Here is a 27,219-nt window from a genome sequence, read left to right on the forward strand (position 1 = left end):
ATTAGCCAAGGAAGAGGGGAAGATTGGCATTAGAATCAGAGATTACTGAACACAATATGAGGCATATGAAATCATACACTCTGAGAACTGAAAACCCAGCTAAGAGAAAGTGTTTTCCTTACTGGATGTGAAAGATGCTGGGAAAAATTCTTAGGAGAGAAAAGAGTAATTTTACAGTTACAAGAAGATGCAGTTATGAAAGGATGTTGGAGTAAATACAAAGAAAAACATAGAAGGGAACACATGAAATAAAAAAAAAATCTTAATAACTAAAATAAATGTATTTTCAATATGCTTACTATTTTAGAAGCATTAACAAGGAAAGAAGCTTGATATATGCTTTGTTCAGAATTTCTTTCTACTCACCTTGGGACACCTCTCCTGTATGAAAATCAGGAGAAATATGTTTCGACCAAAGTTCTGTAGACACAGCCAGCGCTGATGGAAGGTCATTGTCTAAAATTTCAGCAGGAAACACTTCAGGCACTTCAGTGAGAATTTGCTTGCTTTGGGGCATAGTAGGTAAACAGGTGATATTGTTTATTCCATCAACACAAAGAAACCCAGTGGAGCAGGACTGTATAAGACAATCATTGTAATTAAGCTCACAGCTTCGTCCCTGAAAGAGAGTTTTCAAAAAAAAGCCATGTTTTGAAGGCAATTTACTCTTCATAGTGATGCTAGTTGCAATTATTGCTTTCTTTTGATTCTAAAATATTGTTTGATTATATTAAGCTGTTTACACTTTCAAAAATAAATATCATGTGGAAAATATTCCTTAACTAATTTAATAGTATAGTTGTACATTTTTAATTTTAACTAAGTGACAATTTTACTCTGATTTTCAATAAAAATAATTTCCCTAGAGACTTATAATTGCCAAGTATAAAAGACAATATTGTTACCAGTATTAAAAACTGGTTAAAATAATAATCTTCAGTTAGTATGCAGGTTTACAAAACACTTTTTACAGAAGACTTTGCTGTCTAAAATCCTATGGCTTGCTCTGACTTGCAAGCTAATGTTCTTTCCTTTTGTACATTGCAGTCCATTGTTTGTTGTCTGTTGTTACCAAATCTAGGCATACAGCCCTGTTAATACCTTGCATTCACAGATAATGCTTAGAAAAGGAAAAATATAGTTGCAGTCGCAAATTGGACCAGGCATTCATTTCTTATTTTTTATCAAGAGTAACAATTCATGGGAAGTCTGAAATATCCTCCCTAGTAATAAAGTAAAAATGTTCATATTCAGTGGTCTGTGAAAAAGGCAAGGAATAATTATCTGAATTAAATGCATTTCTGAAGTGTGAAATAAATATATGCTGAAGTCAGGCCTGGGTTCATTTTATTTTCACTTCTGTTGCAATGAAGTAATAGGCTTCATGAAGAGAAACAGCTAACAGCTATCCTAGAAGGATACTACATATTTGGAAAACTATTTAAAATACGCACACTATCACCCTGAAGACATACATCTCTGACAACATATCATCATGATATAATTTCTGACTGAATCCTCTTCTGCAGCTGGGGCATATGTAAAAAAATGGAAGCCTTCTCTAGAGCTCAAGAAGCATGTGTTCATTGCACACTTTCCTTCAGACAAATGCTTAAATAATCTTTCATGTCTGCCTGGATAACTATTCACTTAGAACTTGGGATAACTTACATTTTCTGGGATCTCTGTTGGGGTTTAAAACAGAAGAGGTTAAACTGATGGGTTTTGAGTGATTTGGATACATTCACGCTTATTTCAATCTACTTCTTAATTTGTTTTGGCAAGCAGATGAGTAAATTCATGGCATCTTATAGAATCACTCACTGTATTGGTATTCCAAAGCAGAAAGGAACAACAGGCCAATTAATGTCAGTTTCGATGCATTTCCTCCTTGCGTTTTTCTAATTCCACACATAGAACAAATGATCAGTTTGAGCAAACTCATAATCGTTCTTAATCTTATAAAACTTATGTTTCACTCTGACTTTCCTGTGACAGATTAGTACATTTTTATGACTACTACATTTAATGGCGAAGAGCATTTGATTACGATTTTATGACTCATAGAAACAAAGCAGATGTGGATAACCTCCAGTGTGCATGAAGGGTACATTAAGAAGTCATAGATAAATTTGATAGCACTGAAAGTGCCTGTAAATGCCTTAACAGTTTCCATGCAGGGGGATGGAATAATTTAGCTTGTGCAGATTTGTACTTTTAAAGCAAGTATAAGTCTATAGATTATTCCACTTAAAAAGTAAACATTTACTTCATATACCACTGGCTATGCTTTTCTTCTCAAAATTTTTGAGAGACTTCACAATCTATATTTTATGATCCATACTTTGGGTAGCAGTACAGACATACACCACAGAAGATTTACATACACACTGTAGCTGGAGTTCCTTGAATACTTATTTCCCTGTGAATTTCACTGTTTCCACTCCACACCTACTCATGGTTAAGAAAAAAACCCATTGGGGCCTTACGAGTATACCTCTTAAGGTGTTTAGACCACAATTTCTTATCTTTGACACTGAAGATAGGTATGTTAAAATGTTTCTGTGGTGGTTCCCCCAGCGTGTTTTCCAATGCATAGTGGAATCTGAGGGACTGAAGATGGAAAAATGAATAATGGAATAAAAAGCAAAGATGATGCATCTTAAATTTCAGCTGCTTCAAAGAGTTGTTACTTTTCCTTCTGCAAGGGCTTGCTTGTTCAGCAACATACTGTACAATTAATACTCAAGCTATATACTAATAGAAAAACTGCCCCCATGGGTCAAATATCTATCTAGCTCCATCATCAGTGGGCTATTAATGAATACTTTGGGAAGAAAACAAGCAGAGTTAGCATCTGGTAACTCACCAAAGTTACCATTCCAACTTCTGTCAATAAGTAAATCAAAGACTGCCAAGGCCAGGGTAACATTCAGAAAAATAATTTGAGTAACAGTTTGAGTAATCCTCCTTCTAACCCATTTTTGGGTATATCTGTACTTTTTGTCTCTACAGTGTCACACAAAACTGACTTGCATCAATAAATTTTGCACTAATTAAAAATAATTTCTCTAAACAGATTTTAATCTTTCTCGCTGGTGGTTTTATTTGGCATTCAGAATTTTTTTGTTTTTTGGTAAGACATAAATGGTAAAAAAATTGTGTAACTGATCTCCATTACAGTTGTTCATGTGAGAAAAGCATGAATATTTAATGAGAAAATTGAATTATTTTAACATAAGGATCTGACTGTTTTCCACATAAAAGGACTATGGCTCTCAAGTGATATATCCTTCATCATCACTTGACATTGTTTTAAAAGCCAATCTGCTTTAGAAGGCAAAAAGGCAGCAGTTACCATGGTCTGTGGGAAGTATTAATGTTACCCATTCCACTCTGTAAAAAAACACCTTTGATAAGAGGTATTAATTTTTATGAGATAGTTTTTTTCCTTCTCAGGATAGTTTGTCAGTAAACCTAGTCAGATTATTTGCATTGTTAAGATCCATTTTTACCTACCAAGCACTTATGGTAACATACAGACTTGACAAAAATGTAGACAAAGAGTCACTGGAACAGGGAGAAATTCCTGGTGAGTTCCTTGGACAAAGCATATGTGATTCCATTTCATTCAAGGAGTATATCAACAATTCTGAGCAAGCTTAAAAAGAGTAAGGTTTACATACAGTATTTTCTGTGCAATGTTGGATAGACAGGTAAAAATAAAGATTAAAAAGGATTTCAGCATCTCACCACAAATCCTGGCTTGCAAAAACAGGAGTAACCAAAGCTGGGCTCTTTCTGAACACAGATACCATGTATGCAGGGGTTGGATGTGCACTCATCAATGTCCAACTCACAATGGAGGCCTTCCCATCCTGTCAAAAAAAAAAAAAAAAGCAAAGCAAACCCCAAAGTGAGACTCATTAAAATTTACATTTACTGAGTGTCAATGGAACAAAGATATGGGTAACTATCATCCATTCTCACATATATAGAGAGATATACATTATAGGATGAATATGAACTATTTTGGGCTGTGGTTACTCAGAGTAGAAAAAAATAAAGGAAAAAGTTACAAAGAGAAACTCTGAGATTACAGTAACAGATCAATACAGAGGACAATTTTTGAGAAAAACAGCTTTGTGTTTAATGCTATGAGATTCTGTCTTCTCACAGTTCATTAGTCAGATTACTGGAAATTTTATTGATATGCATTTTTTACGAAAATCTCCTTTACAAGTAAGTACACTACAAATTAGAGGCCAAATACTCATCTTGAATTTGTATTTTAGATGAGGTAATTTAAGCCTGTCTCGAACTTGCTCCTTGTAGGCTAAACTGAAATGGAATCAGTCAATTTTCTTAGTAAATACAAACCCAGAATTCTGTAAAATATAGCTAGTTATTGAAAAACACCAGACTTTCTGCCATTATATTCCACTACAGATTTGTTTTTTCTTCATTTTACTATTTCTAAACAAACTAACAAAGAAAACCCAACAGCCCCACAAGCCCCCTAGCAGTCCTTGGTTGCTACAAGTCTAGTTTGTAGTAGCCACTGTTCAGACTTTGCCTTAGAGAAGGCACCAAATGGATTCACCTGTTACATTCAAGTCTTGCTTTAGCTGCCCTGGAAGAAGAGCAGCCTGCCCAGTTAAAGACTTCACATCCTTGAGCCTGCTATTAGTTCCAACAGCTGCTGTTGTTGCTTTTGAGCTGTCTGAGGTGCTGTTAGAACACAGTTTACACCTCTCCATGCTGCTTCTGCACCTGAACAGCCTGAAGCTGTAGCCACAGAGCCTGAACGTGCATCTATTACTCTAAGGGTATGGGACCTGCTACTGGGACAATAGCTGACAAAATTCATGATCCATCCCAAAATGCATTTGTCAGAGCTGAATCTATTCCCTTTCCTGGTATCACATGCTGTCACCACATGCTTCACTTTGTACTCTGGAGGCCTTTGGAAAGCTGCAATCATCTGCCTTGCTCCTATTTCAGTCTTGGAACTATCTCTTTTCCATTTCATTAAATTGCAACAGGGAATCTGTTGAGCAGTATATAAGACTATCTGCCCAGCTCTTTCCCATTGTTGCCTTTATAGACCAAAAAATCCCCAATCCCAGCTCCATATTTCTATAGGTGAAGCTTAGAAGAGAAATATAAGACTTATTATATGCGAACAGCCAAAGCCTGCAAAAAAAGCAGATTTTTTTTTCCTAGGTATTTCCACTTCCTCTCTCTGGATGATATTTTTTCTTCTAATCCCTTTCTTCAGTTGTGCAACTTTAGAAAAAGTTATTCCTCTTAAAAGTTCCCCTGCCACTCCAAATAGACTGCTTTTCAGGTCTGTAGCCTTCTCATCTCTTCACCTGCTTTAGACACTCAAATAACATTTGAAAATACCATAATAATTTAAAAAAAAAGCTCCAATATATATAAAAATTATGTGTATACTTATTGTCTGGGGTTATTTTTCTGTGTTTTTACCTGGTGGAAAAGTAATTTACAGATTTTTCACCCCCCACTAACATATAATAGTATGTTATTACAATATTACATATGCTATTACTAAAAGGAATATATAAGAAAGGAAGATTATACTTGGGTTGGAAGGGGTTTAAAAATATGTTAGCTGTAGGAGTGAAGGCCCCAGAGAAGTTTCTTCTATTCATACCAAGAATTTCGATGCTGCATAGAGACAGCAGTCACAGTCCTTGGCTACTGAGCAATTTTTGAATGCCTATATTAAAATATCTTTGATGCATTCTTTCAATAAGCTTTACAAATAAGGGAAAAAATGAATTGGCAATATATTCTGTGTGAAGTACTTTAATGACTAAAGATACATATTTTAAGTTTTTAATTCATTAATATTGGTGGAGGGGGATATGGCCATATGCAGTACCAGGTGGATATATAGTACTGAACTTAGATCATGATTCAGATTTTTTTAAGATCAGAAAGACCTTTATTATCATGACTTCTCTATGAATGTCAGAATAATTTTCACTCATTGGTTCATACATCAGAACTATAATGTTTTTCTGAATTATCAAGTATCTCTTTTGCATTAAAAAAAGTTGCTAGAAATTATTAAGCTGCATGCAATGTAGTTTTACAAATGATTAGCTTTTAGTAAGCCAAAGATACTTAGATTTAAGCCTTACATGTTGGAAAATCATTCCTTATTATTAATTAAAATTAAAAACTGCCAAATTGACTCTCATTATATGCCTGTCTGTATTTACTTCAATATCTTCCACATTTTTTAATGAAGTCTCTTACATATGGTTTTGGAAACTGCATTAGGATGAATTCAGAATGAAAAAAAATAAGAAGAGATTAGTATTCAATTCACTATATGCTTTCTTTTAAATGTAGGACAAGAATGAGTAGCAAGACTCTAGAAAAGTGTAATATATATATATGAGAGTTTGATAACATGTTTTTGCTTCTAAATTGAAACTAACAGCGTGAAAATATTTTGGCACAGAGCGACTAGTTCAGATATATGCAAATACCACGTGTTAACAGAATATTTATCGAAAATATATCAAAATAATCTCTAAAATAACTAATAAGAAACCTTGTGTCAGTATTATCACAGAAATAATTCAGCAGTGCAAGTCAGTAAAATAGTAAATAGATTTAAATTATTCTAAAAATTAAAGTTTCAGAAGGCAGGTACTCATGTATTTTTGAATTTAAGAGTAATTTACAGACCAGAATGCTACTTATGTATATGGATTAGAAATCCTACTTATGTTGAGAAAAGGCTTTTTATTAGTAGAAAGGAGATTGTAAGTAGTCCTGAAGATATTCAATTTGTGATTGCATAACAATGGAGGCTGATTATGACCTTAGCTTTTGTATAAATACTAAATCTCTTATATATTCATAAGCCACTTGACCTGTTTCAGTTGATCTTCGTCAGAATTAGAAAACAGTTCCCACTTTTTAAGAAAGTGCCTTTTTTTCATTATATATATATGTTTTAAAAAATTATTTTAATCCCAGCCAGCAGAATAACCATTGGTATGTCTTGCAATACTAACACTAAGGATAATAGTAAAAATGTGAGTTAAAGTGTTCAGAATTTCTTTTCAGTCAATCTCATTCTATAGGTAGTGAAATTATTTTGCTGTTAAACAGTGACTATTTGACTGTTTAGTCAGTAAGTTGCATTAGCAAAGATCATAAAGAATAAATTTGGCTCTAGATAATACTTCAGACTCCCTCAGTGAGCTTCTATTTTGAAGCCTTTCTCATATGCTTACTAGAGTAGTTAATTCTCTTTAGGTTTCATTCAAAAAGCTTGCCAAAGAGACATAGTTCATAGACAACAAAAGAGCTTGATATGATTTACCAGTTTTCTCACTAATAACACTGATAATTCAAAAGTATAGTTGTTTAAGATTGCTCTGTCATATAGCAGTTACCTGGTTGACATTTACAAGTGTATCCATTGATATGATCAGCACAGGTTGAGCCGTGTAGACAAGGTGATGAATTACACTCATTAACTTCTATTTCACAAAATTGTCCAGAAAATCCAGCAAGACACCTGAAGAAAACAACATTCCAAAGTGTTACACTATGCATAAACATCATATAAAATAGACCTTGTGTGGAAACAATATGTCTGAAGTATGTGCATTAGCAAGACATCGTATATTACTTTCTGTTTCAAGGAGTATTTTACTGGAACACTTCCAAGTTTCATGTTGTGATACATGCTGATTTTTTAAGGGATTTATGGTGGGAAAACCCATCCAAAAATTTCACATCTGGATCATAATCAAGCCTAACAGTCTCAATTAGAGCATACAAGTTCTATCAAGGTGAATACAAACCTTTCTTTATGCACTCTTGGGAGACTATCTACTAAAATAATTTAGCTAAGTAACTGCAGCCTATGTTTGAAAAACTGCTTGCTGACAAATGCGTGCTATCAAATGCAAACTACAGCATAAAAGCTAATCTTCAGGACTCAAGATTTAATTATTATTCTAGGTATAAAACATCAGTTTTCTTAAAAATATTCTTCTGCATTTTGTGGTTGTAAATTCTATGTGATAATTGATATCAAAGTAGTTCTATATGATTTCAACATACAGCTTAAAATACAAGACCTTTAATGAAGTCCAAAAATCCTACTAATCTCATTATTGAAACATCTTTGTGTATATAGACACAGCTTTACGGATATACGCAAATATGTTCTAAAAAACAGGGTCCCATAATATTAATAACATATACTCTGGGATGTGTTATACACAGATATATTTCACATGAGACAATGTTTTCAAAAACTCCTTTTAGTAACCAGAGTGCACATCTTGTGTGTTGCCTTAAGTCTAGTGAAAAGCACCAAGGTTTATGCCGCACTTAAGAGGGGGATGAGTATGTTACCAAAATATCTTTGAGTAAATCCAAGTAGTCATGTCACCTATCCCTCAAGGTGCTACACTGAGTGAATACAGCATATATAATTTGCAGTGCCTACCTTAGCTTTCCAGATTGTGAAGCAAAAGAGGAGTATGGACCATGAAACACAAATGTGTGACACCTCCTGAGGGATCATTACACTATGTATCTGGAATTATATTTTAGTTTAATTTTGCTTTGACTATTAGACTACATTAGTTTCACTTCATATGGAACACACTCTGCCTAATGAAAATTGGGAATCTACCAAGACAGTAACAACAGAACAGATTTGCCAAAGTCTGCATCAACTACAGATGACAGCTATGGTACACTGCTTGGAAAATGTAAAAACTCAAACACACACTACTGTTTTTCGAATACCTTGTCATAATATATGAGAGACAAAACATGGAAAATACATTTTAATGAGTGAGCCATAAGCCCACCTGCTTTTTCCACTAAAAAAACATAAAAAATAATTCACTGAGAAAATGCAGTTTTGTCCTTTGATGCTATTTGTAAATGCCAAAATGTCATTGTATTCAATGCCCAGTAGTTAGAACACAACTTCATACCAATCATTAATCACCCTATCATCTTCCTATGCTTGGTGGAATAAGGAATGCAGAAGATGATTCTGCTCACTGAAATCTGAAATGGTTTTCTTCATATACCTCTGTCTTCACACTGTCTACAAAGCATATTAAGGAAAAAAAAATTAAAATACCAAAATAACCAAATTGAAGGGAGCAAATTTTCCCAGATACAAAAAGGATGGAAAGAATGTTCTACTAGGGAAAAAAGATACAGGGAATACTATGCCGGTTTAAATTCAATTTAAATATGACTTTATGCTTTGGTGCAATTAGACATATTTTATCATAACAACAACAACAACAACAACAACAACAACAACAACAACAACAACAACAACAACAAAAGCATTTACAGAACAAACTGGAAGACATATACAATTGAGTAAAATATCTGGACAGATCAACTGCACCTATGTGTATTTAAAGTGTGTGGGCTTGATTTTTAGTTGGTAAAAGTTAAACAATGAAAAAAAAGTCTTTTTAAGAATTCTCCTGTTGGCTGCTTTGATTGGGCATGTTTTGATATGTGGTGTGTATACTTGCTAAGAACTAGACAGCAGTAAAGACAGAGCAGTTTACTGAGTTCCTTTGGTCATAACTATTTGGAGCAAGAATGATTAGTGGAGCAGGTTGCTATAACTCCCATGGAGAGAATCAATAGTGTGGAATCAGCTAGATATTGCAGGTTACAGCCTGGTTGAACTCTGTGCAATTTCCTACTCAGAAAAGCTTGAGACTTCAGAGACTTCAGAGATATAAACTATATAACCATGGGTCTAACTCTATAGACACTGAGGTGGAAAAATATATATATATGTGTGTCTATGTATAAATGTTTGGCAAAATAACCTATTTTGTACTGCAAGCTTTCAAAATATTTATTAAATTTATAATAGCATATAGTGATTGTGGCACCACCAGAAATAGACACATTTTTACAAATAGAACTTTGCCTTCAAATTGAAATTTAGATGAAAAACTTAGAGCCATGAAAGCACTTAGATATCCATTATATCAAGTCCTACATATATCAATATGTACAAGGTGCCCTTTTTCCCATGTCAGACAATCATTCAACTTATACAATACTTTAGAATGTTGAAAGCATTTAACATATTGACATGTTATATTTTTTGGTAAAAACTGTAATACCTCAGTATCAGTTTGCTTCCGTTCAAAAAGTATGATGCAATATAAAAAATGCTTCATGACTGTGAAGACAGCCACACTATTAACTAAATTATTCTGAGCAATTATGAAAAAAACTAGAAGTAAGATAAAACAACAGCTTAGTATCAGCAGCTTTCACAAAAGCCCCAAAATTGCAATAAACTTTACACTTTATTAAGAGTTTAAATTAAATCAACACTTTTTAGGGTGTGACAAGAACTTCAATAATTTCTTAACTTTTTGCTCACTCCCATCTTCCTTTATATCTACTCCTTTAAAAAAAATATTCCGTTTTTGTTCTGCCTCTCCACATTCTTACTTCTCTTGTGTCATTTCTTCCAGAACCTTAGAAGGGATAGAAACAGTAGAATTTAAATTACAGAACTGATATTAAAAAGTTTACGTAGGTATGGAATACAGTTCTTGTGTTATAAATAGAAGTAAACATAACTGAAATACTTTGGAACATATTTATTTGTAGTATTTGGGATATAAACATTCTGCAAACAAAAACCAGAAGCTTTTAGATAACTTTTATATGAAGATATCATCACTGCAAATCTTGTACTTTGATTACCATCTAATAGAAAGCAATTTATGTCTTTATAAGTAAATGCATATCTAGGTTTATCAGCAAATAACTCCTAGAGCTTATCTGATAAAGTAAGGTAATGCACTGTGAAGTCTGAGCTATTAAACTTACAGAAGGATCAGTATAAGACCCATAGTTTGGTGCTGAAAGGAAGCAAATCATAGTGCTCATTTGCTGTAAGAATAAGGCATTCACAATTTATTTATGATGGGTTTTAGGGATGTTGACAAAGATCTTTCTCTTTTCTGGTAATCCCTGCAGATTTTTTATGTCATATAGATGTTGACATATTGTGGTGCAAATAGAATCCCTTTTGTGTTATGCCTTTATATCAATCATTATCAGGAGTAATTATCTTAATTTGGGCATACGCCAATGCAATAGGTGAACAAAAGACTGAAAGGAGAGAATATATGAAGGATTTTGATCTATGACAATTCTGGCTACAGTCACAGTAAAATTTTTTCTTTGACAGCAAACTTTGAGCCTCAGAGAAAATAAACAAGAATCCAACATCAGCCAAACATCAGCCACATATTTTTTTTTACAATACTGATTTATATCCTCTTGTAACTCACTACTCTTTGAGTCTGTTTTTTGTATCATCTTTTGAGTCCATTTTTTTTTGTACCTGTACCCTTTTCCTTCTCTCTTCCCTTCTCTTTCTTCATCTGCCTTGTGACCTTTTACAGCTTATGAATAATTTGTGTATCACTGAGATATGAGGTTCAGAAAAAACATGGTTTCTACAACACAGAAGTTTATTAGGTTTATCTGGAGCAATGATTATCAGCAATTGTACTTAGAAGAGAATGTTGATGCTGTAACCTTTACCTGCCTATGTGACTCAGCCAACCTTGTAAAATCAATGAATTTTGTGCAGCAGTCCACACTATGAAATTTTTTGGGGATCAGTTTTTCCTTTTGAGTGTTAACCTTGATGATTTTGGTAATGTTTTGATAATACATCTAGGTTAGATAATTAGGATGTTGGGGAGAATAATAGATGAGTGTGAAAAGCACATTTCCTGAAAAATGGCCTTAGCTAAAATAGTCTTGTAAATGTGCAATTTCTTTTGACATTAGTCATGATTTTTTTCCCAAATCTGCTTTTTCTGTCCAAAATAAATCTAGTTAACTGCTCTACTGTAACAGGACAGATCTGTCACTGCAAATTTACACTGAGATTGCTATACATTATTAACAAGATATGAAAAGTCACTGGCTAAATGTCATGGACACTGAGATATTGCAGCACCTTGGGATTCATATAGCAAACAGTTTAGTTTTAATCATCTTGGATCACAAGGTGCCTTGACATTTGCAAGGCAACTTTTTCCTTTTTAACTTCCAGTGGAATCATACCACTATTATCTCAATCATAATTCTTAACTTCAAATGTGAAAGTTTTACTGTCTAAATTAAAGAAATGAAAAATCGATCAAACATGGACCTTATAATTAATTTAATCGATGCTCATATGCCGGTTTGGAAAGGAAAAAAGGAAGAGCAAGGAAAAACAGATAATTTAACTAGCTTCAGGATTATTAAAGACATTTTGTGGGAAATACATGACCCTTAGCACTACTGAGGCATGACCTTCATGAGAAGTATTAGCACTACAAACTTCTACAGAACCTTTCTAATTGTAAAGAAAAAATTAGTGAAATCACCGATTCATTTTAAATATACATATCAATGCAACATGATTTCTTAAAGTTTTACATTTTTGACAGGGGGGAAATTTTTCTAGAGTGACAAATAAAAAATTCAGTCTTTATCATATTTTACTCTCTAACAGCTAACCTTTTCAATAGTAAATTTCAATATACTGGAAGTCCATGCATCATTTCTGCCCTTTAAGTAGGCTTTTTCAGAGACAAACTATAAAAAAAACAAACATAATTTTATTTAACTGATTTTTTTTCTCAAGATATACAATAACAAACTAAAATCCTGTCCCCATCGACATAAGTTTGAAAAATGAAATGTTTCATTTGAAAGTTACAATGTGATATTCATAAAGTTTTGAATGTTCAGATCTTTTCATTTCTTTCAAATGTAGCTACTCCAGTTTCTGTGTGTTCTTTTTTCCTATCTTACACATCTGCCTGTCTGTGTTAGTTCAATACACAAATGAAAAAAATGTTACCTCATAAATGAATATATATGTAATGTGCTGTTACATAATGAATGACCATAACAACCCATTCCTCATTATCCCTAAACCACCTGGGGAAAGCAGAGAGGTACAGGAGCTGGGAAAAAAGAGTGAAGCTAAGCCTGTGAAAAAAATTGATAGGCTTGAGAAGCTGAGATTGTTTATTTTTGTCTTTTTTTTTTTCCTTTTATATTCTGACCATCCATTTCTGTTTGAAATTGGCAATAAATTAAATCTGCCCCAAGTCAAGATTTTTAGCCAGTAGTTTTCTTGTGTTTATTTAGACCTCTGAGTTTCACCATCTTATTTTCTCTCCCCATCCTACTGATAAGAAGGAGTGAAAGAGCATCTGGGTGGCATCTGGTAACTAGCCAAATTTAAGCCACTATAAGGTTCTGCTTTTCCAATGATTTCTACATAAGTACTGAAATTCTAAATTTATTTTCTTACCTCAGCTTTCATAGTAAGCTTTACCATGGTGTTCAATGAACACAAAAAATGTGCTGGACAGGTCACATTATGAGCTTAGCTTAGTAGAAACTGTCCCATGCAGGTTTTAGTGGCTACAGATTTTGGGGTTTTATCACATTATGCTCAGATGCAGGAATTCCCTAAGGAGAACTGAAAAATGAAGGTACCCTGTGAAAGTAGATTGTCTGGTGTGTGGCAATTCATTTAATCATAAGATTGTGGATGCTGCTGATGCACTAGTAGACAACCCAATCAATGTGCATGATGTCAAACAAACAAACAATCAATCAAACAAACAAACAAACAAACATGTTCTACTGCTCTTGGAGTCTAAAAAATTGAGAGGAGGAAGAAAGAACATTGGCTTCTGAGTGCACGTGTGTGAACTCTTAGTGATTTCTGGGATCCTATGTTGGATCAGCACGGATCTTTTTTAGTACTGTGGCTTCATTAATGGGTTAAACTGCTTGTCTTCCTGAGACAAATGGCTCTGAGTTCAAAGCTATATGAGTGAGCTGCCTTATCACTAATACTACTGAAAATTGCTTCTCCTGATGTACTGTGAAGCATGTTTCTATGGAGAGAACTTGAGAAAGCAGCCACTAAGGAATATAAAGTCTCCTGAGAGCTTTTCTCAGATTATTTTCTGTGAAACCCTTCCCAAAGGTGATGCTGTGATTGTTAATTTTATAACACTGACAATGAATTTTTCCCAAGCTACTAGTATAGAATATCATGTTGCTTTCTTTAATTTCCTTTTCCTCCTCTGTATTCTCCTTGGATGTACTGTCTGGAATGAAGCAAGTTTATTTACTACAAAGAAAAATTTAACATAGAATAAATAAAAATAAATTATGGCTCTCCATGGTGGTCAAGAAATGTTTGTTCTATTCTAAAGAATATTGAATGTGAATAAAAAAGGAAAACAATAGTATTAGCACACTTGAGTATATATGTTTTAAAGGTATCCTATTTACTCATCCAAAGTTCTGTTCCTATCTTATCAAAATCAGTCCTCTTAGCAAGTCATCTTTTTTTCTTTCTGCTTTCTTTCTTAGATTATGTGAGAAATAATTTAATTATTAATGTAAATTAGAGTGGTTTGAAAATAGTTATTAGAGAAAAATTATCTTGAAAAGAGCAGTAGGCTACATAGTTCAAGAATCCCAAGTTCAGATCTTGTAAATGTTCTGATTCTGATAGTAAAGAACTTCTCCATATTCATCATATTCATATTAGTTTATATTGAATATCTTTGCAAAGGTAAAATGAATTTGAAAATGGCAATTAATAGTGCCATTCTCTTGGAGAACTACTTTTAGAACCGGAGCTGCAAACCACAAGGTTGGGACCTTATCCATATGTTAACTTTTAACAGCCCCATATTTTCACTGACAATCAGAACTACAAGAGTCTCTGACGGGTTTAAAGATATCAGACATTTGCCACTGGGTTTTGGCCCCATCTCTACCCCACATAATTACCTATGATTTATATTCACAGGGACAAATGCAAGGAAGAATGAACTGATACATCAACACTTTGCAATGAAGATAACAGAAGCACCTTATTCTTAATCCCCTCAGAAAGGTGACCCTATCATCATATTGAATTGGAACCTTGCACTCTAGAGCAAGGCATCCTTCTTCACAGAGGAGGAATGCTGCATGTCAAACCCCAAAACAGATTCAGATTGTTTAGAGAAGATTGGAGTTGGAAGCCTTGTAACCTTTCAGCTTTCTTTTTTTCAACATTCTTCAGCTTTCTTCATCTTTCTTCTTAACTTGTAAAAGAGTTAATAGCATAGAGAATTAATTGCCTTTATAGAAAAAGAGAAAAATACCATGGAATCATAGGACAGTAAGGACTATATTTAGAGCTTTACTCCTGACTATAATAATATGAGTGCAATGTAGGCTAAACAAAACTATTTTTTAACTGCTTTGGACACACAGAGTTACCCTGGAAATTGTCAACACTTTAATTCATGTATGTCAAATTAGGGTCTTTATTCTCAAATAATGTTTTGGGACAACCACAACACATACTAAACATTTGCTAATAAAAAGTTCCATTCTTTCTAAGGTCATTCTCATTACAAGAGACATTAAACTTTGTCAGCCCACTTGGATTCAGCCTTTATTTTCCCTATGAGAAAAGCAGATTTTACCACCAGTAAAAGCTCCCACTGTGCTTAATATGGATGTTCTTATTAAGTAATAAATTATGTACTTGCTAAATCACAGTTGGTGGGGTGTGACAGCATTAAAGGAAAGGTTAATCTGTGGAATATCAAGCTACAATGAATACAGTAAAATAACCAGAATGGCTAAGCCTTGATGAAAATATATTAGAGTTAACACTCTCCTTTCTTTATTTTATTAACAACCCAATTGGAAACTATATGCATTTCTTCACACACCAGCAGAATTATAGGAGGAGCAGGAATGTGTGTGTGTGTGTGTGTGTGTGTGTGTGTGTGTGTTGTGCATGTGTCCTTGTAGAACTGATGAAAAGCCACCTTTCAGCTGTTTGCTAAAATAATTCATGTTTGCAGTGAGATTTCATATAGAGGAAAGCTAACATCTGGTCAATCCTTTCTCAAACAGAACCTATCTAAGCTTTTCACTAATAGTTCTTATATATAAAGGAATAAGTTAAGACAGGTCCTTAGTTGATGTAAATTTCTATAATAACAGTCTTGACATATCTCTCTGATATCCAGACACTCATTCAAAATCCAGGATATAAAAACTAGATTAGTATAGGACACTATTTTCCTATTCTTCATTTATTTTTCCAATTTAAATTAGCTCCTGTGTGCATGACTGTGTGTACATAACTGTTGAGAATCATGCACATGAAAATGAAAGATTTTAATTTGTAATGTTCACAAAATAAGAGCTCGCAAAATGCTACAGGAGAATAGGAGAAGAGAGCTGTTATACACAGAGTTAACCCTTCTCTTATAAAATGTTCCATGCTACTTTAGTTTAAATTATTATTTAAAAATACTATTATTAATAATACCATTATTATTTACTATTTAAAACCTCTGTAATTCCCAACTCTGATAATACAGATAAAACACTCATAATGCAGAATTGTGAGAACTTCAGTAGCAGGCTGCTATTTCTTTTCAAGACCAACCTCCTTAATCCCCAAAATTTGTTGCTAGAATCCCCAGGGATCATTTCACAGGGGCTGTCTCAGGTGATTCTTAGGGTTAGTCATTTTGGCCATGAATCATTCAAAAACAAGTGAACTGTAACAAACTCCATTTCAGAATATATTATCAGTTTTTACAAATAATATCGACACAGTTTGTCCTGTGTCTCACTTTTGTAGTCCTTTAGCTCAGTAAATATGGTATTGCTGAACAAGGAGCCAAAGTTTGTTCTAACACTGCAAGGATGTAGACCGGGGCTTATCAAGCCTGATTTCTCTGGACTTGTCTTACACTTGCCTGGAGCTTTGTTTTAGCCTTTTTAGGTCTAGTAGAATCATATCTAACTTAAGTTTTGCTTTTCTTTGTACAATGGTGTGCTGATATGCCTCTTTTTATAATAATTCTGATATAGCTCAATAGTGATAGCAAGTACTATTCCAGTGATACATCCTTTTTTTATGTGTATATAATAAATTATCTAGTATTGTGGAACAGAAGTACTGGATAACAGTTGATGCCTTGAAAAATATAAACACAGGATGAGAGATTAAGAAATTTCAGGATTAAATTATCAGGAAATGATCACTAAACAACTACTGATCATTGAAGAGATGATAAATTTGAAGCTGGGAGAAAATGTCTCTAAGAGTAACAAGAGACAAGATTCCAACATAAATAAAACACCACTTACATAAAAAAATCAGATGTAACACAGAAAAGCAAAAGAGGCAAGGTATAGGACATGTTAGAAAATGTTTAAAAGTGTCCCCTAGTACAAGGCCCTCAAGTACAAGAAGGAACAAACCCCCATTGCATTCCCTTGGCAAAGGATTCAGGATGACAATGTACTATAACCCTTTCTCTTTGAATGAAACCAGTGGAAGTATAAAGTTTGTCTGCAAGTTTCAAGCATTAAACTATTATTACTCTGATTGAACTTCAGTATTTTGGTAACTTGTATAGTAAATCTTAGTACTTCTGTAACCAGACTAATAATATATTTTTGGCAAGACTTATGATTCCAATTAGACCTAGAGTAAATTCTTGACTTTACATACAAAGCATATCTCTTTTCAAGTTAATGTGACATACTAGTAGAGGAAAAAAGGACTTAACATTTAATTGAAACTTTTTTTCCTTAGCTCTTTCTCATATCTGTTGTGTATTCTACACCTACAGGCTCTTCTAGGTACTTCTAGTGATAAGCTCTATGAAATTTGGAAACACTGACAAAAACTAATCCCTTCCTAACACAGACTGACTTTCAAAAGGGATGCAATAGTGTGACCTGGAAAAATTACTATTTCACAGAATACCAGGTTGGAAGCAACCTCAAGGATCATCTGGTCCAACATTTCTTGCCAAACAGTAAAAAAAAATAGACAATATGCCTTGGTGCTCTGTCCAGTTGAATCTTAAAAGTATACAAAAGTTGTCTAATCCATCACTTCCCTGTCAAGATTATTCTGACAGCTGATTATTTTCTTTGTGAAAAATTGTCTTTGCCTGTCCAACCAGAATCTCCTCAGGAGTAACTCGTACTTACGACCTCTCATCTTTTCCATGTGATTCTTAGAAAAGAGTCTCCACGTTCTTTGTAGCCACCCTTTGGATACTGGAACATTGTAATAAGGTCCTTTAAGCCTCTCAGCTAAGCCTTCTTTTCCCAAAACTGTCCATACTCAGTTCTCTTAGTCTTTCCTCATAAGGCAGGCTTACCAGTCCATCATCATGACTAATAAATAACAGCTACTGTTTCTTTGGCTGATGTGAGAAACACTAAAATTTCTCCCATAGTGGTGGTTAGGGGAGAAGGTTGGTGAACTACGAGAGCAAAAACAAACAGTGATATATAAAAAAAGAAGTCTTTAATGACTAGGAAAACTCATTTAAAATGAAACCTGTTACTTTAGATTCCCCAAAAGCATGATCAGACAACATCGCAATCTGTCCAGATTACTAGCAACCACAGTGATTTCTGTGGTGCAGACATTTTAGGAGAGCATATAGCTTCATTTAATAGTAGTAGAGAACACTGTCAAGTCATTTTATTTACCAGGGGACACATTTGACTGCCCTCAATGTAGTTAAAACTCTTAAAAACAGTATTTCCACAGAAAAAGTCAAGAGCATCTTTCTGAAAGAATGGACAAAGCTATAATAGTTCTTGGAGAGCTAAAAACACAATAAAAGAAATTAGTGGGAAAAGAAAGAACTGTGAAGAACCACCTGAGTGCAAACATTCTACTGACTGTGGTATTTGTAAAGTACTTATTCTTTATTCTAGATGGCTCCAGATGTTGAAGAATCATGTAGAACAATACTAAACGCTGCTTCTTGGAAAGATTATATAGGTGTGAATAGGAATTAAGTAAATTGACTTTTTGCTAAGAGTTCCACACTATAACTAGAACCTTAGTCGATTTTCATCTTATACTGTATAATTGCAAGATCTTACATAAAAAAAACTCTAGCCTTTGTTGCTAGTACATACCTTCCATAACACATGCACAGACAGTAAAGCTCTTGATAAAATCAGAAAATTAAAATAGGTATTAAAGATAAACAAGAACATGTATAGAAACTGGTATTTTCAATTTCTACTGTGGATGAAACAAGTAATGCCACTTTTCCCCCCATATTTTCAAATCTTTCTCTTTTTTTAGCACTGGATATTCCCCTTCAGAGCAAGCATACCTATTACACATGAGAAGTGAAAATTTACATCTTACATTGTCTGGTATCTTACAAATATTAATGACTATCTGTGCTATGTTACAATGCTGCTGAAAATGGATCATTCCCAGCTCCTGATTAAAGCTAAGAATAGGATTCCTCTTCACATTCCCACTCCCTCCTCCCAAAACAGATAGAATGAGCATAACCATAAAGATGGTGTTACGTAGTACTCAGTCATAAATAGTATTTGTGAAGGATTTTGTGTAAATAATGTACTATCTTAATCCATCCCTTTTCACTACCATTGACATTTCTGTTCTCCTGCCTACTCGAAACACCTCTATTACAATGCAACTATTTTCCTATTATCTTGGACTGGGTTGGAGGTTCTTTACAAATCCTTATCTGCCTAAAAAGTGCATCTCCAACCTTGAACATCTGCCTTATCTACTCAACTTTGTGCATTCTACTTGTTATACTCTATTTAGAACATTTATACCCACTAAAGGTTTAATTCTTGCTATCTATAATGTGCAGTGCCTTGTGCTTATTTTTGTTTCCTAGTGTTTGGTTGCTAGCTATAGTGTTGTGGGTGGGATTCTGTCACCTGCATAGAGATACCAAGAAGGCATTTCAGCAGTCTAATGTATTCCATCAGGCTTCCTGCTGCATTTCCAGAAATTCTTAGCTTTCCCAGAGGTCCCATACCATAGTTACCACCCTCTGTATGTCAGATTCAGAAGGAAAATTACAATTACACAACAGCTGTTGTCCTCCCATGAATGTGATTTGTGCCTTTAACAGTAGAATACTGTTTAACAGAATACTGCAAGGTCTCAAGATTTGTCTCAGCTTGTTTGGGTCTGAAGTGGATTTGCTTTGTTGGAGCATCTATGCTGAGCTCAGTGATCGCTGCTTCCCCCATTCCAGCTTCAGCTCTGGGGATGCCCCTCTAGGGACAGTGTCACACTCACTCCCCAGGTGACTCCCAGACAAATCACATAATTTTGTGTATGAGAGGTTGCATTAAAGAAACAAGTGGACCCAAACAATGAGAAAGAAGCCCCCTCCAGCAGATTATGGTCCTCCTCACAGAGAAGTCATCAGCATCCTCATGGCTTGTCACAGCCTACACTGCATTTTGTACAAGGAAGACTTTAAATGTCAGCCTGTGTTGTATGGAGAAACATTGGAAGTTTGAGTACAACACCAAATAAAAGGCCAGATATATTTTTTTTTAAAAAAAGGAAATTATATAACAACTCTAATTGCATTTGCTATTATGTTTTTCAGTATTAACTAAGCAATTCAGAGCACCAGAATGATGAAACTAGTTCATGGCTCCACAATACATTTTGTGGTCCCCCTTCCCTAACCCAACACTGATTGCAAACCTTTCTAGACAATGAAATCCACCCACAGGACAGTTCCCATGCCTTCAGTCACTTCCACTGCACTCCATAGCTCAACCAATAGTCTGAAATGCGGTGCTATGCCTGACTTTATCTGATGAGGCAAAAGCTTGAAGCTACTGTAATACCTTCTCTGCAGAAAGTGGTATTGGAAGTTAAGATCTCGTGATTAAATACTCAGGAACAGCAATCAGCATTTGCATCCAAAGATGTGATTTAACTGATTTCCTGTACTTTTATTCATTCTTCCTGGCACTCATGGAGCTATCATAAATATCTGTTAAGAAAGTTACCCAACACTGCTTTTATTTATTTTTTTAATAGCTTCTTCAGGTCTTAGTCTCTTGAGTCAGCCATGTCCTTGGTCTGCAGGGCTTCGCACTGTAGCTGCTCACAAAGGTGAGCCACTTCTCAGGCACACCACAAGTTCACAGGAGGGAAAAAAACTTGGGGATAACTTAGGGATTCCCTGCTAACATTTAGGAAGATGCTCTTTAAATGTGTCGTGGCCTTGTAATGAAATTAATTTTATGAGCAGCAAGTTTGTTGTGTGTCTGTCCTCTACAAAAATTGGCTGACAGGGAGTGAGGCGGAAAAGTGGAGACTTGGAAAAGAGGGGTACCCTCCCTTTCCCCACCAGCTGACCTAAAACAGGGAAGAACTAACAAGCAGGATCCCATCTATCAGGTAGCAGCTTGGAGAAGCTGTTAGCCATGGAAAGCCCTGGTAGCTGCCAGAAGGGATGTGTAGCCATAGCCTGGATCCATGACACGGCTAAACCAGAGTAAGGGATAACCTGCCTCAGCAGCTGCAGGGGTCAGGAAAGGCTGCTGGATGAAACAGAAAACAAACAATCAAGTCAACCTAGCCCCCACCCTCAGCTCTGAAAACAAAAGCACAAAAAGCAGACAAAAAATAAAATGAGTTTAAATAACTCCCACAAAAAAGAATTTGGGAGGAACAGAGGAACACAAGAAAAATAATTAAAAAAAAAAAAGAAAAAATAAGAGAGAGAGAGAAAAGGCATGCAAAATGTTCTCTGGGATAAATGCTATCTTAAGAGGGGAAAATCCCTACACAAACCTGCCAAAAATATTCCCTTTTTGTCTTTCTCCTGCATCTGGAAGTACCTGGATATACCATCTGGAGAATTAATGCCACGTGCTTGCACAAGCAGGGGTTGATGAAGGAGAAAACACTTTCCCAAAGCAGCACTGGAGGTGGAGCACATATGTGTTGAGTCCATGCTCGGGTTCATCCCCAGAAGAGTTTCCAGACCAGATGGCAACCAGAAATGTCCTGCTTTTTCCTCACTCCATACTGAGGCTGAGCCAGGTCAGTAGAGACTGAGTGAAGTTCAGACTCTGTAAAGTTTCCTCTGGGATAACCACAAACATAATCATTTTGGGGAGATGTTTTGCCAGAAGATGACACTAACCTGCTTCTTTGTCCTCATGTCAGTGAATCAAATTACTGAAAATCATGTGTTCAGCTCTAAACTGAAATACTTTTTTGCCATATAAACCCCACACCAAACTTCAGTCACCCCAAACCTCCAGTACATTTTTCAGTTGTGTAAAAGAGGCCACAGACATATATTTTATTGTTTTTAGTGACTCTGACACGGTGCTGTGCCATACAGAAAGGCCCGATTTTTTCCAACCTTTAAAATGTTTATACCTGCATTACACTACTGTTCTCTTACTCCAGATAATTAGGAATGCTGGGACCTTGCACAACTGAAGTAAGTGGCTTTCTAAGCCCCATCTGCTCGTTCTTTTGAAGTCAGTAACTGCTCACTAGATAGAAGTTATAAGTAATATATTTCTCTTTGTGCCTCTTGCTGACAACAAGAAAAACATTAATTTAACTTCTTTGCCTGAATGTGAACTAAAGCCTTAAAGAAGATGACTTTGCTGCTGTTGCCCTACAACTCTCAAAGAGAAATGAAATACTGCAGGGATTCTAGAACAGTGACTTTCACGAGAGGGAGTAATTTCAGATACAATGTGTCAAGCCATGAAAAAATACTAGTTCAGCTTTATGCTTATTATGTCTCCTTGACCCTGCACAATTCCTAAAAGGATACATATATTTACAGGACTTAACAAATACTTTGTTTCCAGCTGATTTCTCTCTGGAAAATAAACCACTATTGAAATGTTACTTTTTTCCTACAGACTCAGAATCAGGCCACTGATGCATTTATTGTTGTCACTGTTATTATCATTTGTATGAATGTAACATCAAAATAGCCAGTTCATGATCTGTGAGTCTGTACACATGATTAGAAAAAATGCTAGCAATATAAATAGATGAAGCCAGAGGGATGGGAGGACAGTTAAAGAAAAGTGAGATACTCAAGGGCATGCAAAGTACAAGTGAGAAACAATTGAGGTTTTAACCCCATAAAAATTCCTGAAGCATTCCTTATGGCAGACTTTTTGAAAGTAACATAAACAACTTGCCAAATTAGAAAGAGCTAAATTTAGGATGCTATTCTACATCATGTAATGTAGCTATAGATTATTTTTTTCAGTGAATCTATAGTGACTTACCAATCTGATATGACATAAACACAGAATAATCAGAATTATTAATCAGCAATTGATTAATTCTTATGTCAGTGTATGATGATTTTTATCATATTTCATAACAGTGCCTTATAGAACACTTAGCAGAAATGCAAATGAATAAATAACATTGAAAGACGGGACATTGTTAATGAATAAATGAACTCTTGCCCTTTTTTTAAAAATTTTCTTTTCTTTGCATATCTATCTAATAGCACAGTAAACACTGAAATAATTCCTAAATATACTCAGGTATGTTTATTCAGTTGTATAATAATTTCAGATTTTTACAACTGCTTTTCTCATACTAATTATCAGGAAAATTTTAAGCCATTCCTTGTGTTTTCAGGCCACCTTTCTTAAAAACATTCCGCAGAAGGCATTTTTGACTAGTGCTCTGCAGTAATGATTTATAAAAGTTGCATAGAGGCTTATGAACCTCAGTTAATATTTAAAGCATGCTTTCAGTGGCAGCAGGAAATGATCCATCTCTGTCAATAGTAGAAAATAGCAGCAACAAAAGTTTCCTTGGGAGGTGTGCCCTTTTGAACAGAGAGCAGTTCACATGTCTTGTAGAGAACTGTTCAAAGGGTACCCTGGGTGCACTGAGTGCCTCCTCTTTTGTTCAGGCTCTATCCATCACACCTCAAATTTTTCATGTATCTCCATTAAGTGTAATGTGGCTAACCTGTGTGATACTTTGCATTCTCCCAGCCTAAAGAAGAAATATCTCTAACTGCCTTAACTCCTGTTTGTATTTGTAAAACTGTTAATCAAAAACAGGTTTGAAAATAGCTTAGGTATTTTACAAGTTTAAATAGAGACTATACACCTTTTCATTGAAGGTGTTTCATTGAAGGAAAAACAGAAATTGGGCATTTGGATTGACAAATATCTCTGCAATCACTGTTTTACAATGTTGGTTGTTCTAAGTCCAGTGTCTCAGTTGAAAAAGACCCAAAATTCATTTTTCTAAATATAGGTGTCATTCTATATTGCTATATCTTTAAATAAAAGTTATTACAATTAAAATAATTAAAATATGGGGATAAGATAAATTTCTTGCTACAGTAGAATTCTACTGTCATTAATAAATGTTGATCTGTGAAAGACAGAAACTGAAAAGAAATTTTAAAAAGAGGAAGTTTCATATTTTTCAGTGCTCCTTTTCTCTTTGAGCAAATAAAAGTCTTATTCATAAGTGTGCATACACAGGCTTTTGAGGCAGAATAAGTCCCTGCAGGTACACAGACTTCTTCAGGTAAACATTCTAAAACAGGAAAGAGATTAAATCTTCCAAGCGCAATCACTTTATTTTTTAAAAACATAAACATAAACTATGTGTATTTGAATACATTGTTTATTCTCTTTCATTTTTAAATACATATGTGCAGTTCCATCCATATAAACACCTGTGTGCTTCTTTAAACTGCCTCTATACAAGAAAACTGATTTGCCATTACAAATGCTAACATTTACAGATGTCTGTTACAGTTTTTAGCACTACATGTCAGAAGAAGTTAATTTGAAAGAGTTTATTTTCTATTCTGAGTATTGACTTCTGAATGAATTACAGGGTAACATTCTATGCAGATTCTCCAGAAATTATTAAGAAAGCACTACAAAATTTTAATATTTGGACATATCCATATATTAAATCTTCAAAATTCATGAAACCTCTTTCTAGGGCAGGAACTTGATTTATGTATGCAAATGTCTGCAACTTGAAAAGTGCATGTGAATGTTTAAGCACATGTATTGTTGCTGTGACCAGATGCTTTGATCTAAATTGAATGCTGGATTTTCATTTGCTTCTAAATTAAGAAGTTGCAGAAAACCAGGGAGCAGTTGTCTAAAAGGGCCATGTAAAATGCAGCTGAGATATAAATCAGCAGAGACATCAGTCTCAAGCATCTTTGCATACACAAACAGGAGACTGCTGTGGTTTTATGACAAAAAAAATAAAAAATCCATAGACAGTTGTGTTAAATCTAGCAGTCATCAATTATAAAGTTGCAGATGTTTCAAAATCTGATTTGGGATGACAGTCCTTTTGCTTTTAGGCCATTTATTTCAAGTGTGTTTAGAGATTTGCTAGAAAGCACAGTGTGCAAATCTCTATAAATGAAAGTGCTGACAAATTGCTCACAGTATTAACTACAATGTCATAATTCAACACTTATTTTTCTGGGAAAAAAATGCTTGATGTGGCTCTCAAGTTTTCTGCAAGGCAGGGCTTAGTAAAAAATAACTATTCTGTAGTCTTCTTTTTTAGATGGAAGATTGAAACATATGTCTTCTCCATTTATCAGAAATTATTATTTCAGGGTTATGATATGCAAGAGTCCTGATTGTATGGCCATGTAGAAAATAGTAATGAGAATGGTATTATAATGTAAATAGATATATAAGGGTTCAAAAAAGAAAAAAAGGAAGTATGGTTTAATTTAGTAATTCAGCAACACTGCTGTATTTTTACAACCTCAGTATCACATTAAATCTTAGTAATAAATAACATTTTCAAAATAGTCAGTGTTACAAATAGTTCTTTGTCAGGGAAACTGTTTCCAGTTTTCTTTTCTTAAAAGAAAGAATGGGTGAGGAAACAAACTATTATTTGGACCTGAGAAAATAGTGAACGTGTATAAGAAAAGACAAAAAAGCCAGAACTGTAATCCAAGAATGAAATATGGATGCCTAAGAAAAAAAGTGATTTTAGCACTCCTTATTAACATTTTGACCTGTTAAAGATATTAAATAAATTATTTTCATACTAGGAGTTGAGTATATTCTAGTTCTATATTGCAATAGATTAAGAAATTAATTTCAACATGGATAATAATCCCTAATTACATTAGCATTAAATTGTTTTCCTTCCTATCCAACCTTTGCTGTAAAACCTGCAGACAAATATATTGTAAGCTCAGAAAAACTGCAGCCATTAGGTGTTTAGAGTTGTGGAAAAAAATCCCAAACCCAAAGCAGATCACCAAACTGCCTCCAACAATTGATTTATTAAACCTATTAATTTATGCTGAAACAAATTTTGTACATAAAGCCTCATTTAAAAAAAAAAAAAAATCATGTATTAAGTCCACTATCTTGTGTTCAGCAGACAGAAGGATCACTACTTCAAGAACCTGTTCAAGCCTCACTGTTACAGACAACTATATCTGTTAGAAATTTCCTTTTTCTTTCAGCTGGTTTTCTTTATCACTTGTAGCATAACATACATTTAAACATTTTTTTACAGCTCAAAAAAGAAAAAATACCATATATTAAGTTTTAAAAATTATATAAATCATTATGTATTTTGTTTTAACTTGATTACTCACAGAATCTGCTCTGATCAGCTAATAATGTATTCTGATCTGCTCAGATGTTTTATTCTGCTGGTAATGAAGAATCCCAAAGGAAGACAATAATCATTCAAGACTATATCCTCTCCTGAGCAAGGGTTAAGCCTAATTTAGTTATTTTGCAGTGCTAATAGAAGTAACGGGCAAATAGATTAGTGTTTAAATATTCAAAGAGGCCATACAGTTCTATCTTCAATATTAAACTGTTTGCCACCTAACTTGGGTATAGAAAATACTTCCATTTATTTCCTCCAACCTCATGGATAATTTTGTGGGTATTCAGGGAAGGACCATTTAGATCACATGTGACTGTGACTAGCAATAGAGCTGGTGATGATGATGATAGAATACTGATGAGCCATCAAAATATGCTAAAACTTAGTTTTGCTTCTATTTTCATTGTATGTTCTATTCTGCTATAAAGCAAGTACCTCACATCAATATTCAGAGGGAATGACTCTCATGGCTAGAAAATGTTACTACAAAAATCCAATGTGGCTATAAATGTAAATATAAGGGGTATATTTCTCTCTATTCACACACACACACACACACACACACACACACACACACACACATATGTGTGTGTGTGTGTATGTTC

The 27,219-nt window shown here is 34.4% G+C and overlaps 1 protein-coding gene across 1 annotated transcript in view; it reads right to left on the reverse strand.

The window, feature by feature from the left end:
* The window catches only part of EYS (eyes shut homolog), a 706,383-nt gene that overhangs the window by 333,637 nt on the left and 345,527 nt on the right, over positions 1–27,219 (reverse strand). Inside the window, exons 29-31 of the mRNA XM_062489770.1 lie at positions 7,446–7,570; positions 3,754–3,878; positions 367–619 (exon numbers count right to left, since the gene is read on the reverse strand). Coding sequence (XP_062345754.1) covers positions 367–619; positions 3,754–3,878; positions 7,446–7,570 — 503 coding nt within the window. The remainder of the gene's footprint in view (positions 1–366; positions 620–3,753; positions 3,879–7,445; positions 7,571–27,219) is intronic.

Source organism: Cinclus cinclus, chromosome 3 (assembly GCF_963662255.1).
Source record: "Cinclus cinclus chromosome 3, bCinCin1.1, whole genome shotgun sequence".
Classification (NCBI taxonomy): Eukaryota; Metazoa; Chordata; class Aves; order Passeriformes; family Cinclidae; genus Cinclus; species Cinclus cinclus.